The following is a 14,274-nucleotide window of genomic DNA, read 5'->3' as shown; positions in this document are numbered from 1 at the left end:
GCTGACATTTCAACACAACGATGGATGGACAACACCTTCCATAGAGTGACATCACTGTGACATCATCATAACAACAAGGATATGGGTGGTCCCCCCCCATAATACGACCCACAGAGCGCTAAATACATGAATAAAGTCTTCCACAAAACGAGGGAAAACTCTGCAATGGCTTCATTAGATCGTTGGGTTTCAGAGCAGCAGAACAGAAATAGGAAGGATTCACCCAGGAGACGAGACCCACCCTCTGCCCAGAGGCCATCAGTCCCCCCCCCCGGGTCTCTGTCATGGTAACACCAATAAACATGAACACTAAATCAACCATGCAGCACTGAAACCCACATAACATGAACAGAACATCCTTAAAACACATTTTAGCTCAGACAACACTGTCCCATGATTCTATAGGTCCTGACGATAGAAAGCTATCATATATCTTTAGAGAGTAGAGCTACAGCTCCTATAGGTCCTGACGATAGAAAGCTATCATATATCTTTAGAGAGTAGAGCTACAGCTCCTATAGGTCCTGACGATAGAAAGCTATCATATATCTTTAGAGAGTAGAGCTACAGCTCCTATAGGTCCTGATGATAGAAAGCTATCATATATCTTTAGAGAATAGAGCTACAGCTCCTATAGGTCCTGATGATAGAAACATATATATCTTTAGAGAGTAGAGCTACAGCTCCTATAGGTCCTGATGATACAAAGCTATCATATATCTTTAGAGAATAGAGCTACAGCTCCTATAGGTCCTGATGATAGAAAGCTATCATATATCTTTAGAGAGTAGAGCTACAGCTCCTATAGGTCCTTATGATAGAAACATATCTTTAGAGAGTAGAGCTACAGCTCCTATAGGTCCTTATGATAGAAACATATCTTTAGAGAGTAGAGCTACAGCTCCTATAGGTCCTGATGATAGAAACATATCATATATCTTTAGAGAGTAGAGCTACAGCTCCTATAGGTCCTGATGATAGAAACATATCATATATCTTTAGAGAGTAGAGCTACAGCTCTGCCCTCCCCCGCGCTGTGACAGCAGGAAGCAGCCTTCCTCCTGCTGTCGTCACATCACATTAATAAACTTCCTTTCCAACACATGGATCAGCGATCGCCTCTCTGAACGTCTTTACAAAGCTTCGGTCGCTTTATTTCAAAAACAGCATCAAAAATTTCTGACAAAGCACCGAAAATGTTGAACAATGCGACAAAAGCATATAAAAAAATAATACACAAACACCTAACACAGAGTAACTCTGTCCTGTCAGATGCAGTTTTTCAGTGAAATCATCCAGATTTAATGTGTGAATTATTGATCAACCTGACACACACACACACACACACACACACACACACACAGTAGTGACATCACTCTGTGCAGCCAATCAGAAGAGGCGCTTGTTTCCTGCGGTTTGTAATTGAACATCCGTCCAGACCAGACTCCATTGAGAAAATGACTCTACTCTAATCATAGACTACTGAACTCTGTTTTTATTGTTAATTCTTTGTGATCTTTTATTCTAATTAATAATCTGCTGAATCTAGCTGACTGGTTTCTTGTTATAGGCTGGAGATGTGTTACCATTCAGCGTTGTTTTCTCGTTTTTATTTGTTTAAAGTCTGCTTCATCTGAATATCCGCAGAAAATTCTGTGGAAAATGGTAATATTTGCGTATATTATATTTTTGCTGAACTCTACATTTTTTCTTTATTTGTAAAGTGACTTTGAGTAAAACCAGTGTATTATTATTATTATTACTACTATGATTTTAAACCCTGCTGAAGTCGGCCGACTCTTTATCAGATGAAGGAATTGTTGAAACTCTCGAAGCAGAGTTGAAGCAGCGAGGAGACTAAATGTCCTGTTCACAGGTACATGAACAAGTTTAATACATATTAAAATAGATTGAATATTAAACACAATCAAACTTGACGTAGTCTCTGCTGTCCTGTATCTTTCCCACTCTTAGATACATCTCACCTTACTCGCAGTCTATCAATCATTCAGAGGCTGTAATAATGTTAATAATGTTAATGTTGTTTGTTGGAAGCCACTGACCTGCGTGTGGTCTCATTGTGTCAATGACAATAAGATCTTTATCAAACTGAAGAAGCTGGCTGTACTTGACTAAAGTCATTTGATGAGGTAAGCATTAATTCAGATGTTATCAGTTATTAACATGTTAACCTTCCACTCCTGAGATTGTTTCTAGCTTCATTTTAACTTATATAAATGAATATGATCAGTAATATCTGACCTGCGGCAGGTTCTGTTCGATGCAGGCGCGACACAGACGGTGGATCGTGTGCATGGCGGCAGAGCGGGTCGTCGGTTCAAATCCTGCAGCTCCAGCTGTCCATCTGATCAGAACCCCAGAACAGAACCATGAGCCTGATCCAGACTGCAGGGAATCTAAGTCTCGCCCTACCTTATAGACAGAACCAGGGCTAACCCAGTCCAGAGTTATAGACACAGAACCAGGACTAATCCAGTCCAGAGTAGAGACAGAACCAAATCCAGTCAAGGTTTAAAGAGACAAATCCAAATCCCACACAATCAGAGTCCTTTCTAATCCAGACTTCAGAGACGCAGAATCCGGACTAATCCAAATCCAGACTTTAAAAACCAGGTCCAAACATAAAGTCCAGACTATAGCAGAACCAGAACCAGGTCTGACCGCTGTGAGTTTCAGCAGAATACTGGATGTTAGACAGCAGAGAGTGTGTGTGTTTTCAGGAAGTGTGTGTCTTATCGCAGGGATACATGCAGCGTTTGTGTGTTTCCTGCTATTCTTCTGACTGTTGGTTCCCACACACACACACACACACACACACACACACACACACACACACACACACACACACACTTATTCTGTTATTCAGGATCTGTTTTCTACTCTGGACTCTCAGACAGTCTGTAGTTCTGGGTCTTCATCTTCATTAATCGCATGATTTTCCAGAGTTAACTTGCGATTAATTGCACTTTTCTTATCTGTTGTAAACAATCTTCAAAAAGTGATATGTTTGTTATTTCCCGGCTGGATTAAAAGGCTTCTGGTTGGCCTACAATCGCACAAGGACCTTGTTGAAACGGCGCATTTCTGTGCTTCTAAACACAGAAAAAGTAAATCTCTGCACTGTATTGATCTGGAGATATTAAATTTCACATAATGTGGGGTTGCTGGCGTCCTATATGATGCCAGCGAGTTTACATGGCTTTAAATGTGTACAGATTGGATGTGCATTGGGGGTGCAAAACAGACGGTACCTATGGGCTGCTGTTGGTTTTAGTGGGGGCAGTCTGGTCCTCTATTTCTATCAATGCCAGGAAACGTGTGTCTGAAGGTCCACATTCAGGTTGGGTTCAGTCAGCTGGCTTTAGGGAATAAGGTGATGTCAGTATGGAGACACAAATGTGTGTGTGTGTGTGTGTGTGTAGTATGTATAGTGTGTGTGTGTGTGTGTGTGTGTGTGTGTAGTATGTTTAGTTTGTGTGTGTGTGTGGGTATGCCTGTGTGTGTGTGTGTGTGTGTGGTATGTTTAGTGTGTGTGTGTGGTTGTGTGTGTGTATGCGTGTGTGTGTATGCGTGTGTGTAGTATGTATAGTGTGTGTGTGTGTGTGTGTGTGTGTGTGTAGTATGTTTAGTGTGTGTGTGTGTGTGTGTGTGTGTGTGTGTGTTTAGTATGTTTAGTGTGTGTGTGTGTGTGTGTGTGTGTGTGTGTGTGTGTGTGTGTGTGTATGCGTGTGTGTGTGTGTATGCGTGTGTGTGTATGCGTGTGTGTGTAGTATGTTTAGTGTGTGTATGTGTGTGTGTGTATGCGTGTGTGTGTAGTATGTTTAGTGTGTGTGTGTGTATGCGTGTGTGTGTATGCGTGTGTGTGTATGCGTGTGTGTAGTATGCGTGTAGTATGTTTAGTGTGTGTGTGCGCATGTGTGTGTGTGTAGTATGTGTGTAGTATGTTTAGTGTGTGTATGTGTGTGTGTGTGTATGTGTGTGTGTGTGTGTGTATGCGTGTGTATGCGTGTGTGTGTAGTATGTGTGTAGTATTTTAGTGTGTGTATACGTGTGTGTGTGTATGCGTGTGTGTGTATGCGTGTGTGTAGTATGTGTGTAGTATGTTTAGTGTGTGTATGCGTGTGTGTATGCATGTGTGTGTGTATGCGTGTGTGTGTATGCGTGTGTGTGTAGTATGTATAGTGTGTGAAGAGCAGAAGAAGCTTCGTTCTATAATTCATCACATGTGAAATATTTGATGAGGCTTTAAAGAAAAACAGTGAAACACACACAACCAAGTGAGTGTTTGTGAACATTACATCTCTGATCTGATTGGTTGTCGAACCCCCGACATCATGTGCCGAGCTCTTAGAGCTCTGCTAATAGTTTTTTTAGTTTGTTGAACTGTTCCGAGTACTGCTGACCAACCGTAGACGGAGTATTGCAGGTTTCAACTCATCGTCCTGAATCTTTGCTCTGAACTTTAGACTCAAACATGGTGCAGCGCCGCCCCTTAGCGTCTTAGCCAAATACACCCGTGCGCTGCGCTCAGAGTTCAAATGATTTCAACTTTGACCCCGTTGCCGCTGACCTTTCATGGTGAAACCAACTCCAGAAGCAGAAAGGAGTTTATTGCCACAGTAGTTACCCTATGAGGAATCTGCCTCAGTGATTGGTGCATACGTACTCAAACAAACAGATTACATTCCAGATCAGTAGCGCTTTACGGCACCACTGACGCATGTTGTTACCATGATAACTAACAACAATCCCCATTTTACACCTTTTTAACCCATATTTACACATTCTATCATACATTGTGTCCTAATAAATGACCACAGCCAACAGTCCGATGGCCTTTCTGTATACCTCAGGTACAGCACAGCTGATGTGGTTGTAAACAAGCTTTTGCAATGACAACAAAGTTTATTCTATTTTAAAGGACCAGAAGGGGAGATTCTGCCGACTCCAGAAAAATCTAAACCACATTTCTGCGCAGTATTATTGCTGAAATATTTATAACATTGAAAAAACATTGTTTGGACAGTTTGAGTTTGTTTGCACTCACTGTCAGCCGGCGGGTGTTGCCGCTGTCCCGGGTCACCTGGTGCTGGGTGGAGTCGGCGTTTAGTGGGGAGACGCAGCGGCTGTGGACAATGCTGGCCGGACCGACGCCGAAGCTGCTGGTTTTGGTGCTGGTTCTGGAGAGGGCGAGGCCGGGGCTCGTTCGGTCTCTCGGTCCAGTGGTGCTGTGGTTCAGGGGGGCAGCGGTGCGGTTCACGTTGGTATCTGGAGTCGGGTCTGGAGTGCTTCTGAGTTCTGCTGCGAGCAAATAACCAGCATCATCATCATCATCATCTTCATCACCCCTGGCTGCATCGTCCCAGGACCACGCAGTGTTCTTCCAGAACATCCTGATCAGACTACAGCTGCACAGACTTTTAATTCATCTCAACTATTCTGATAATAGATTAATCAGTTGGAGTCATTTCTTTATGACAAAACAGGTAAACTAGTGTGATGTCAGCTTGTTAAATGTGAATATGTTCTAGTGTCTTCTCTCCTCTGGCACAGGAAACTCAAGATATTTGAGTTGTGGACAAAACAAGACATTTGAGGATGTCATTTTGGGCTTCGGGAAACTCTGATACACATTTTAGAGACCAAACTACTAATCCATTCATCTAGAACATAACCTACACATTAATCCACTGTGATAATATTTATAGTTGCAGCTGTAGACCGGCCCAGGACAGTTAAAGCTGGAGCTCAGACACCAGCTGAACTCTGAAGAGTTTGAATACATCTGCAGCATCAGTCTTCGACATAAAGAAAAGCAAACCAGAGACAATGTTAAAGGAAGTTAGCGCCTCAGAAATCTCCGCAGGTTTAATGCAAATTTAAATGAAATTATACAATATTAATACATCTCCAGCGCAAACGAAATTCAGCAGATTTTTATCCTGGATCAACGCTGAAAACTGGAAAATAAAATCCACAGATTCAGTATAACGTCGGATGTGAAGAGAGTCAAACTGCAGTAGTTCTGGGACTGTCAGCGGGTCAGGATGGAGTCCGGGAGACGCGTCTGGAGTCCTGTAGTTTTGGGATTGTGAGTGGATCAGGATGGAGTGAAACGTGAAGTCCGGGAGACGGCGTCCTGATGATGTTCCTGCTGACTGAACGTCTGATGCTCAGAGAACAAACTTAAACACAAGACTGTCCTCTCTCTGATCTAACCGCAGAACCAGAGCAGAGAAGGCGGGGGGGGGAGGGCCAGAGGTATTGTGAGTCACATGTTACCGGGCAGCTTCTCATCACCATGGAGACCGTGTGGACCCCCGGGGAGAGAGACACAGAGAGAGAGAGAGTCAGGTTTAATCTATATCTACCTCTGCTGGCTCTCTCCTCCCCCATCACACTATAAATATAACATACAGCTTCTATAAGGGACAGGGTGGGGGGCTGTGTGTGTGTGTGTGTGTGTGTGTGTGTGTGTCTCCTGAGGGTTACTGTCAGAGCTAATGAAGCTAACATGTTGGCAGCTGGAGGCCTGATGTTTTCCTCCTTCGGTGCCAGTTTTCCCCATATAAATAAGCAGAGAAGAATGATGGCAGTTAAAGCATTTTTTTAATATCTGTCATCCTAAAAAAATTGTCAAAAACAGAAACCTTAAACCCTGAGTCCAATATGTATTGATGACTCCGTTAAGTCCTGGAGCAGTGAGGATGATTTAGTTGTCTGCTCTCTTCTTAAAAAGAGAAAAAATCCTGTGAGTTCCTCGTCCTAAAGGAGCCCAGGGATCCATTCAGAGTTCACGTCAGGATGGTAGCAGCTCTACATCCTGGTAGCTGCTCTGACAGAGACACCGGAGACAAAGACTAAAAGAAAAAACTTTTTCTGCAAACCCCCCAAATCCTGATGGACCAGCAAGCTGCGGTGCTGAGCGTAATCCCATAAAATACCCTACATGCTGGGTTCAGCCCCCACACCCTAGATGCTGGGTTCAGCCTACACGCTGTGTTCAGCCCCTACACGTTGGGTTCAGCCCTACGTGCTGGGTTCAACCTTAAGTGCTGGGTTCAACCCTACGTGCTGGGTTCAGCCTATATGCTGTGTTCAACCCTACGTGCTGGGTTCAACCTTACGTGCTGGGTTCAACCCTACGTGCTGGGTTCAGCCTATATGCTGGGTTCAACCCTACGTGCTGGGTTCAACCCTACGTGCTGGGTTCAACCCTACGTGCTGGGTTCAGCCTATATGCTGGGTTCAACCCTACGTGCTGGGTTCAACCCTACGTGCTGGGTCCAGCCTATATGCTGGGTTCAACCCTACGTGCTGGGTTCAGCCCAAGGTGCTGGGTTCAGCCCTACGTGCTGGGTTCAGCCTATATGCTGGGTTCAACCCTACGTGCTGGGTTCAGCCCGACGTGCTGGGTTCAGCCCTACGTGCTGGGTTCAGCCCTACGTGCTGGGTTCAGCCTATATGCTGGGTTCAACCTATTTGCTGGGTTCAGCCCTACGTGCTGGGTTCAGCCCTACGTGCTGGGTTGAGCCTATATGCTGGGTTCAGCCCGACGTGCTGGGTTCAGCCCTACGTGCTGGGTTGAGCCTATATGCTGGGTTCAGCCCGACGTGCTGGGTTCAGCCCGACGTGCTGGGTTCAGCCCGACGTGCTGGGTTCAGCCCGACGTGCTGGGTTCAGCCCGACGTGCTGGGTTCAGCCTATATGCTGGGTTCAACCTATATGCTGGGTTCAGCCCCTACGTGCTGGGTTCAGCCTATATGCTGGGTTCAGCCCGACGTGCTGGGTTCAGCCCTACGTGCTGGGTTCAGCCCGACGTGCTGGGTTCAGCCTATATGCTGGGTTCAACCTATATGCTGGGTTCAGCCCTACGTGCTGGGTTGAGCCTATATGCTGGGTTCAGCCCGACGTGCTGGGTTCAGCCTATATGCTGGGTTCAGCCCTACGTGCTGGGTTCAGCCCGACGTGCTGGGTTCAGCCCGACGTGCTGGGTTCAGCCTATATGCTGGGTTCAGCCCTACGTGCTGGGTTCAACCCTACGTGCTGGGTTCAACCCTACGTGCTGGGTTCAGCCCTACGTGCTGGGTTCAGCCCGACGTGCTGGGTTCAGCCCGACGTGCTGGGTTCAGCCTATATGCTGGGTTCAGCCCGACGTGCTGGGTTCAGCCTATATGCTGGGTTCAGCCCGACGTGCTGGGTTCAGCCTATATGCTGGGTTCAGCCCGACGTGCTGGGTTCAGCCTAGTCATTGAGACTGAGGGGAAATTACACAAAGTTGAAGTTTTTAAAGAAAAAACCTTTAAAGATTCTGGCTTGAGACCCAGGAGCTCCGCCCCGTGTGCTTTACATCGTTGCATCTTGTGCTTTAAACGCAGGATGAAACCCGACAGCGTCTGTGTTGTTTCCACATTACCAGGAGCACCTGAATGCAGCACGACTCACCGCAGCGTACTGGACCGTCCTCCGGGCTCCTCATTGGCTTGTTCCGCTGTGATGTCACTCTCAGGTGTTTGCTCCGCCCAAACTCCTCCCCCAGCAGGTAGAACCAACCGGAGACGAGCTGCCAACACAAAGGGGGCGGGGCCAACAGGTTCATTCATTAAATCTGACAGTTATTTTCTCTTTTAAATCAATAGATCATCAGATAACAGAGTCATGTTTTAGAAGGTGTGCACTCAAAGGATTAGTTTACTGATGAAATTAGAAAATATTCACATTTAACAAGTTTACAAGTTTTATCATAAACTAAATGACTCAAACTGATTAATGGATTATCAGAATAGTTGGAGATTCATTTGATAGTTGACAACTAACTTTTGCTGTTCTAGACTTTAAGTTTTTAAGTAAGTACGTAAGGAGGGAAGTACGTAAGGAGGGACGTACGTAAGGAGGGACGTACGTAAGGAGGACGTACGTAAGGAGGGGACGTACGTAAGGAAGGAAGTACGTAAGGAGGGAAGTACGTAAGGAGGGACGTACGTAAGGAGGGACGTACGTAAGGAGGGAAGTACGTAGAGAAGAAAAGAAGAGGTGGGTGGGAGGAAGGATAGAACAAAGGAGGCAAGGATGGAAAGATTCATAGAAAGAAGGAAATAATAAATAAGGAAGAATAGAAAAAGGGAAGAAAGGAAAGAAAATGGAAGAAAGAAGTATTGTCTGTTGATTGGTTGAAACTGACCTGAGAGGAACCAATCCCAAAGCTCATACAGCCAATCAGCTGACGGCAGCTGAGGAAACAACACAACACAACTTGTACTTTGATTTTATTATTGGCTTAAAATAATGCCAAATGATCTTATATTTCTTCTTTCTGACTCTGATAAAAACGTTACTAATGTCAATAATAATAATGTCAATGTCACTAATTTGCCTTTGGAAAAAAGCAACAAAGACACTAAGTTTAAACAGTGACGAGGCGATTTCATCTGATGTCGGTAAATACTTCCATAAAATGTTTTCTCGTTTGCCTTTTTTAATTTTTCGGAAAAACATCAGTTTTAGACACAAGGTTTTCACCAAGACAATGTTATGAAGTAACATCTTCAACCTTAAGTAGTAATAATACCAAAGTGTTTGTGTGATTTATCTTTACATTGGGTGTACGTTTACCTGTTTGTTTGTTGTAGTGCATGTTTTTATCTTAGAGAAATGATCAATACGCCTTTCTATTGTATGCACTTCAAAGTTTGTGCAAATAAACTAAAGTATAATATGGAGTATGTTCAGAATGACGTCATCACTGACCTGCTGAAGACTGAAACCAACAACCTGTTGGGGACGACGTCATCGCTGACACTGCTGGAACGAACAAACAGACAGACAGACAGACACACAGACAGACAGACAGACACACAGACACACAGTTAGTCTGTTCTCATTCAGCCTTTCACCCAGGACACAGAAGGGCTTCAATCTAAACCATCATCTATTCTCTAAACTTAACTAATCCTTTTGGTTTCCATATCATATCCTGTGCGTGTGTGACTGTGTGTGTGTGTGTGTGTGTGTGTGTGTGTGTGTGTGTCACTGTGTGTGACTGTGAGTGTCTGTCTCTCACAGTGTAAACTTGTGGTTGTATTCTGGGTTCTTCTTGTTCCAGACGGTCGGAGTCTTCATCCTGATGCTGAGGTCAGAGGTCACTGCCAGCTACACACACACACACACACACACACACACACACACACACACACACACTCTTAGTCTTCTGAGACGTGCGGCGAGATGCTGACAGCTGATTGGTCCGTTACCTTGACATAGGAGCTTGGAGATTCTCCCATCAGCCCTCTGGCCTCGTGGACTGCAGAAGAGAAACTCTGTCAGGGAACTCAGAGAACAATAAAGTTTCTTTGTGTTTGTGCTGCCACCTGCTGGCTGACTGAAGGACTAACAGCTGGTATTCAATCAAACTTTATTATTATTATTATTATTATTATTATTATTATTTATTGTACACACACTAACTAACCCTAACAAAGTGGATTTAGTGAGTTAAGCACAGTACGACCAATAACGTATAGATAAAATATGGATAGTTGAAAAAAAGTCAAATGTTTAACGCTATAAAATCATATCATTATAAAAATAAGTAAAACTATGAACTGTTATAAACTATATAAATAAGTATAAACACTAAAAGAAAGAAATCACTAAAAGATCTCTTCTAAATGTATACATTATTATCATCAGATGACGCCTCGTTTACATATTTCAACAGAAATATCACGTTAACGTTAGGCTGTAACTGAAAGCTGTGCTCTGATTGGCTGCTGCATCACTTACTGTTGACGACAAGTTGTCCCGCCTCTGCAGAGATAGACAGCCGCAGCCGACCTATCAGGAGAGAGAGTCTAAATGCCTGACTGTAGATCCCAGCAGCCAATCTGATTGGTCAGCAAGACATTCCAGACCGTCCTCTGAAAAACTCCCAAATTAAAGTCCTCATACACCGACTCCCATGTGTAATAATTCATCTGTTATGAAAAACAATACCAAACACTGTCTGTCTCTCTGCCTGTCTCTCTGCCTGTCCTCTCTGCATCTTCTTGCATTTGGCACTGCTGAAGGAGTTTCCCTCTCTCTTCGTCTCCATCACTACACTGTCACTCATCTTTCTCTCTTCCATCCTCCTCATCATCACCTTCATCCTGTAGATGACCATGTGACCCGTCGACAGCAGACTATCGGAGTCATTAAATGGTACGGTCTCTCTGCCAGAGGGTTAGGGTGGGGGGATCCCTTCTCTTTGTGAAAACTCAGAAAATTGAACACATTCAGAATTTTTTTATGATGGATGAAACTTTCAGAGGCAATGTATAACAGTGATTTAGGAGGTTATGTTTTGTTAAATTATTGTAGGAAACCCACCACGCCGCGCCCCCTGAGGGGTTCTGGCTTTCTTTTCCTTGGTTTTTACTTCATGGCTCATGAATGTATCATTGTTGTTGATTTTACATAAAATAATAAATAAAATCACATAAGGACTTTAAATCAAAGCCTGATATCCTACCTCTGCCTCGGAACACAGACGGCTGGATCTTCCTCCTCCTCCTGGTCCTGGTCCTGGATGGACCTGGGACTCTCTCAGACCTGCTGGTCCTGGTCTCTGAGGACGGGCCAGCTGTGGACCGGGACCGGGCCTGGACCAGAGCAGACAGGATCAAACATCAGCAGGTTCAGGATCAGACGGTGTGAAAACGGGCTTGGAGGAAAATTTCTCTGGTCGGGTGAGTCAGCTGTTAGCCAGACTAACTAAGTAACTAAGTAAATACAGTGTTGTTGCTTTTCCTTGATTTTCGGCTGTTTTTTCTGATAATTTTGTAACTTTTTTGGACGTGTTGTTCATTTTCTTGGAATATTTCATTGCGTTTGTGTTTTAGTCTACATCTTTGCAGCTGCAGCAGTTCAGGATCTGGACCAGGATCAGATGGAGAGTGTCTCTAACTGACCTCAGACCAGGACTCTGTGGTCCATCTCCTCCGGTCCGTCTGGGTCTCGGTAGATCCTGGATTAGTCTGGTCTGGGAGTATTAAACCCGGACCCCGTTCACACCCTCTGGGCTTCCCAGTCCAGACCGAGGTCTGGGTCCTGGTCTTCCTGATCTGGGCCACTTTGACGTCAGCTCTGCAGAACCGGACCTCACCTCTGGACCTGAATCCAGCCTCAGATCCGGTCCCAGCAGCGGTCCTGGTTCTGCTTCCAGACGGAGACAAGTTGCAGAGTCAACATCAGTTTACTGAGATGTAAAACACTGAGCTGAAACTATTACTGGATTAGTAATCAAAGTCATTCTTTTAGCAAAAATACTACACAAACAATTCAGTTTCAGCTTTTAAATGTGAATAATTAGAAACAAACTGATGTTTTTACCGATGAGTCTGTCAACGAAACATTGGTTAATTAATCAGAATCAGGCAACAGCTCCACTTTACATCTTGTGTTTACCAGCTTTCTCCACATAAATCATTCAGCACGACAAAAAGAAATCTAAAGTCCAGTTCAGACCAAAGATTGAGGACGAGATGAGAGTAAACTTTAGTCTCCCTGAGAGTCTCCGGTCTGCAGCGTTCTGAAAGCTGCCAGTTTCCACCAATGAGACGAGACGCTGCATCATCTCCATAGAAACCACTCTCTGGACTTCTGCTCTAACGTCAGGCTTTAGGATATCATTTGTAGCTTCTTAAGATATGAATGAGGAGAGTGATAGTGAGATACTTGCTACAGCTGCATTTCTAGTAGAGATGAAACAGAGAAAACTATGTTTTATTTCTCTGATTCTCTGCTTTGTTCTAACGCTGCAGAAGTCACAACGTCTTTGATGCTTTTATAGACCTTTCTTTTGCTTGGAGTTTGTCCTCGCCACTGTCACACTAAGTGCTTGCTCTTGGTGGAATTATTGGAAGTGTTGGGTCTGTGTGACCTACTCTATCTGTAAAGTGTTTTTGTTGACATTTTATTTTTATTTTTTTAATTGGAACTTTTTGGGATGTTTGATGCTTTTTTATGTACAGTTCTTTTTTTTCAATGTTTTTTATGCTTTTTCAACATTATCTTTTTTTACTTTTTTTCATAAAAATGATTTAAAACGATTGTTAATAAAAATAGTTGGAGATTAATTTAATAGTTGACAACTAATCCATTAATCTTTGCAGCTCTACACTGAAACTCTGAACTGAGAGTCTGAACCTGCAGTTATTAATCAATGATGAATAATCAACCCAAACTCAATCTGCAGATTGCTTTTTACAGTTTTCAGCGTTGATCTAGAAGAGAAAATGCAGATTTATGACAGTTTTTTCTGCTTGGGGAGGAGATATTGTTAACATGTTGATGATGTTTTAACATTCTGAGTTTTATTTTAATTAACTATAATTAATTATTTTAACAGTGTACACAAGTACTAAAGATGTTACTTTTAACAGAACATAATGATAGTTCAGCTGATGGACATTCAGTCTGCTCTATCTGAAAACAGCTTAAAACTTAAACTGTCATAAGTTCAAATATGTTACAGATATCACAAAGCTAAAATATACTATACTGCTTTAAGGTCTTTTTGATTGTTTAAAGTTTAAATTAAGTCTCTAGCTGAAAATAACATGTATATGTATAATGTATAAGAGGTTGTGGCCCGGTTAGCTCAGTTGGTAGAGTGGGCGCACATATTTAGAGGTGTATGCCTCGTTGCAGAAGGTCCAGGGTTCGAGTCCGACCTGGACGATTCCCTGCATGTCTTCCCCCTCTCTCTTCCCTTTCATATCTAGCTGTCCTATCCATTAAAGACTGAAATGCCCAAAACAAATCTTAAAAAAAACCAATATGTATAAGAGGTAGAAACAATCCTAGCCACAATGTCCTTAAAGAGCTGAACATTCTAAAATGGAAATGGTTCCTGTAGCTGAAAGTATGCAGAAGGCCAAAAACGTGCGGAAGAAGTCAGATCAATAACAATAATAAAGATTGGCATAACAATAGTGTGAATTCTTAACATTAACAGGTTTTCAAGGTTGTTAATCTGGCAACACAGACACCCCGGTCCATATCAGTAGAGACATCTTTAAAACCCAATACAGACAAGACAGAAACATTGTCTACATGAAGTTCATGAGATCAAAGTGATTAAAAGCCAGACAGACATCTTGCTTCAGTGTTTTCATAGATAAGTTTCACTCTGTGTGGGGTCAGTTATAGCCATAATAATTACATATTTTCAATACGTTTAGCGACACATCAATCTCTACATAAAATTCACTA

The 14,274-nt window shown here is 43.3% G+C and overlaps 1 protein-coding gene across 4 annotated transcripts in view; it reads right to left on the bottom strand.

Annotated features, from left to right (window-relative positions):
* The window catches only part of LOC144518797 (regulator of G-protein signaling 3-like), a 39,427-nt gene that overhangs the window by 18,666 nt on the left and 6,487 nt on the right, over positions 1–14,274 (bottom strand). The window contains exons 3-11 of one of the 4 annotated variants that reach the window (XM_078251714.1): positions 11,970–12,213; positions 11,531–11,660; positions 10,804–10,854; positions 10,272–10,321; positions 10,082–10,170; positions 9,769–9,822; positions 9,203–9,251; positions 8,467–8,584; positions 5,069–5,322 (exon numbers count right to left, since the gene is read on the bottom strand). In XM_078251714.1, coding sequence (XP_078107840.1) covers positions 5,069–5,322; positions 8,467–8,584; positions 9,203–9,251; positions 9,769–9,822; positions 10,082–10,170; positions 10,272–10,321; positions 10,804–10,854; positions 11,531–11,660; positions 11,970–12,213 — 1,039 coding nt within the window. The remainder of the gene's footprint in view (positions 1–5,068; positions 5,323–8,466; positions 8,585–9,202; positions 9,252–9,768; positions 9,823–10,081; positions 10,171–10,271; positions 10,322–10,803; positions 10,855–11,530; positions 11,661–11,969; positions 12,214–14,274) is intronic. The other 3 variants (XM_078251715.1, XM_078251716.1, XM_078251717.1) reach the window with 3 other exon arrangements.

The sequence above is a fragment of the Sander vitreus genome, chromosome 5 (genome assembly GCF_031162955.1).
Source record: "Sander vitreus isolate 19-12246 chromosome 5, sanVit1, whole genome shotgun sequence".
Lineage (NCBI taxonomy): Eukaryota > Metazoa > Chordata > Actinopteri > Perciformes > Percidae > Sander > Sander vitreus.
This window is presented reverse-complemented; position numbering and strand designations above follow the sequence as displayed.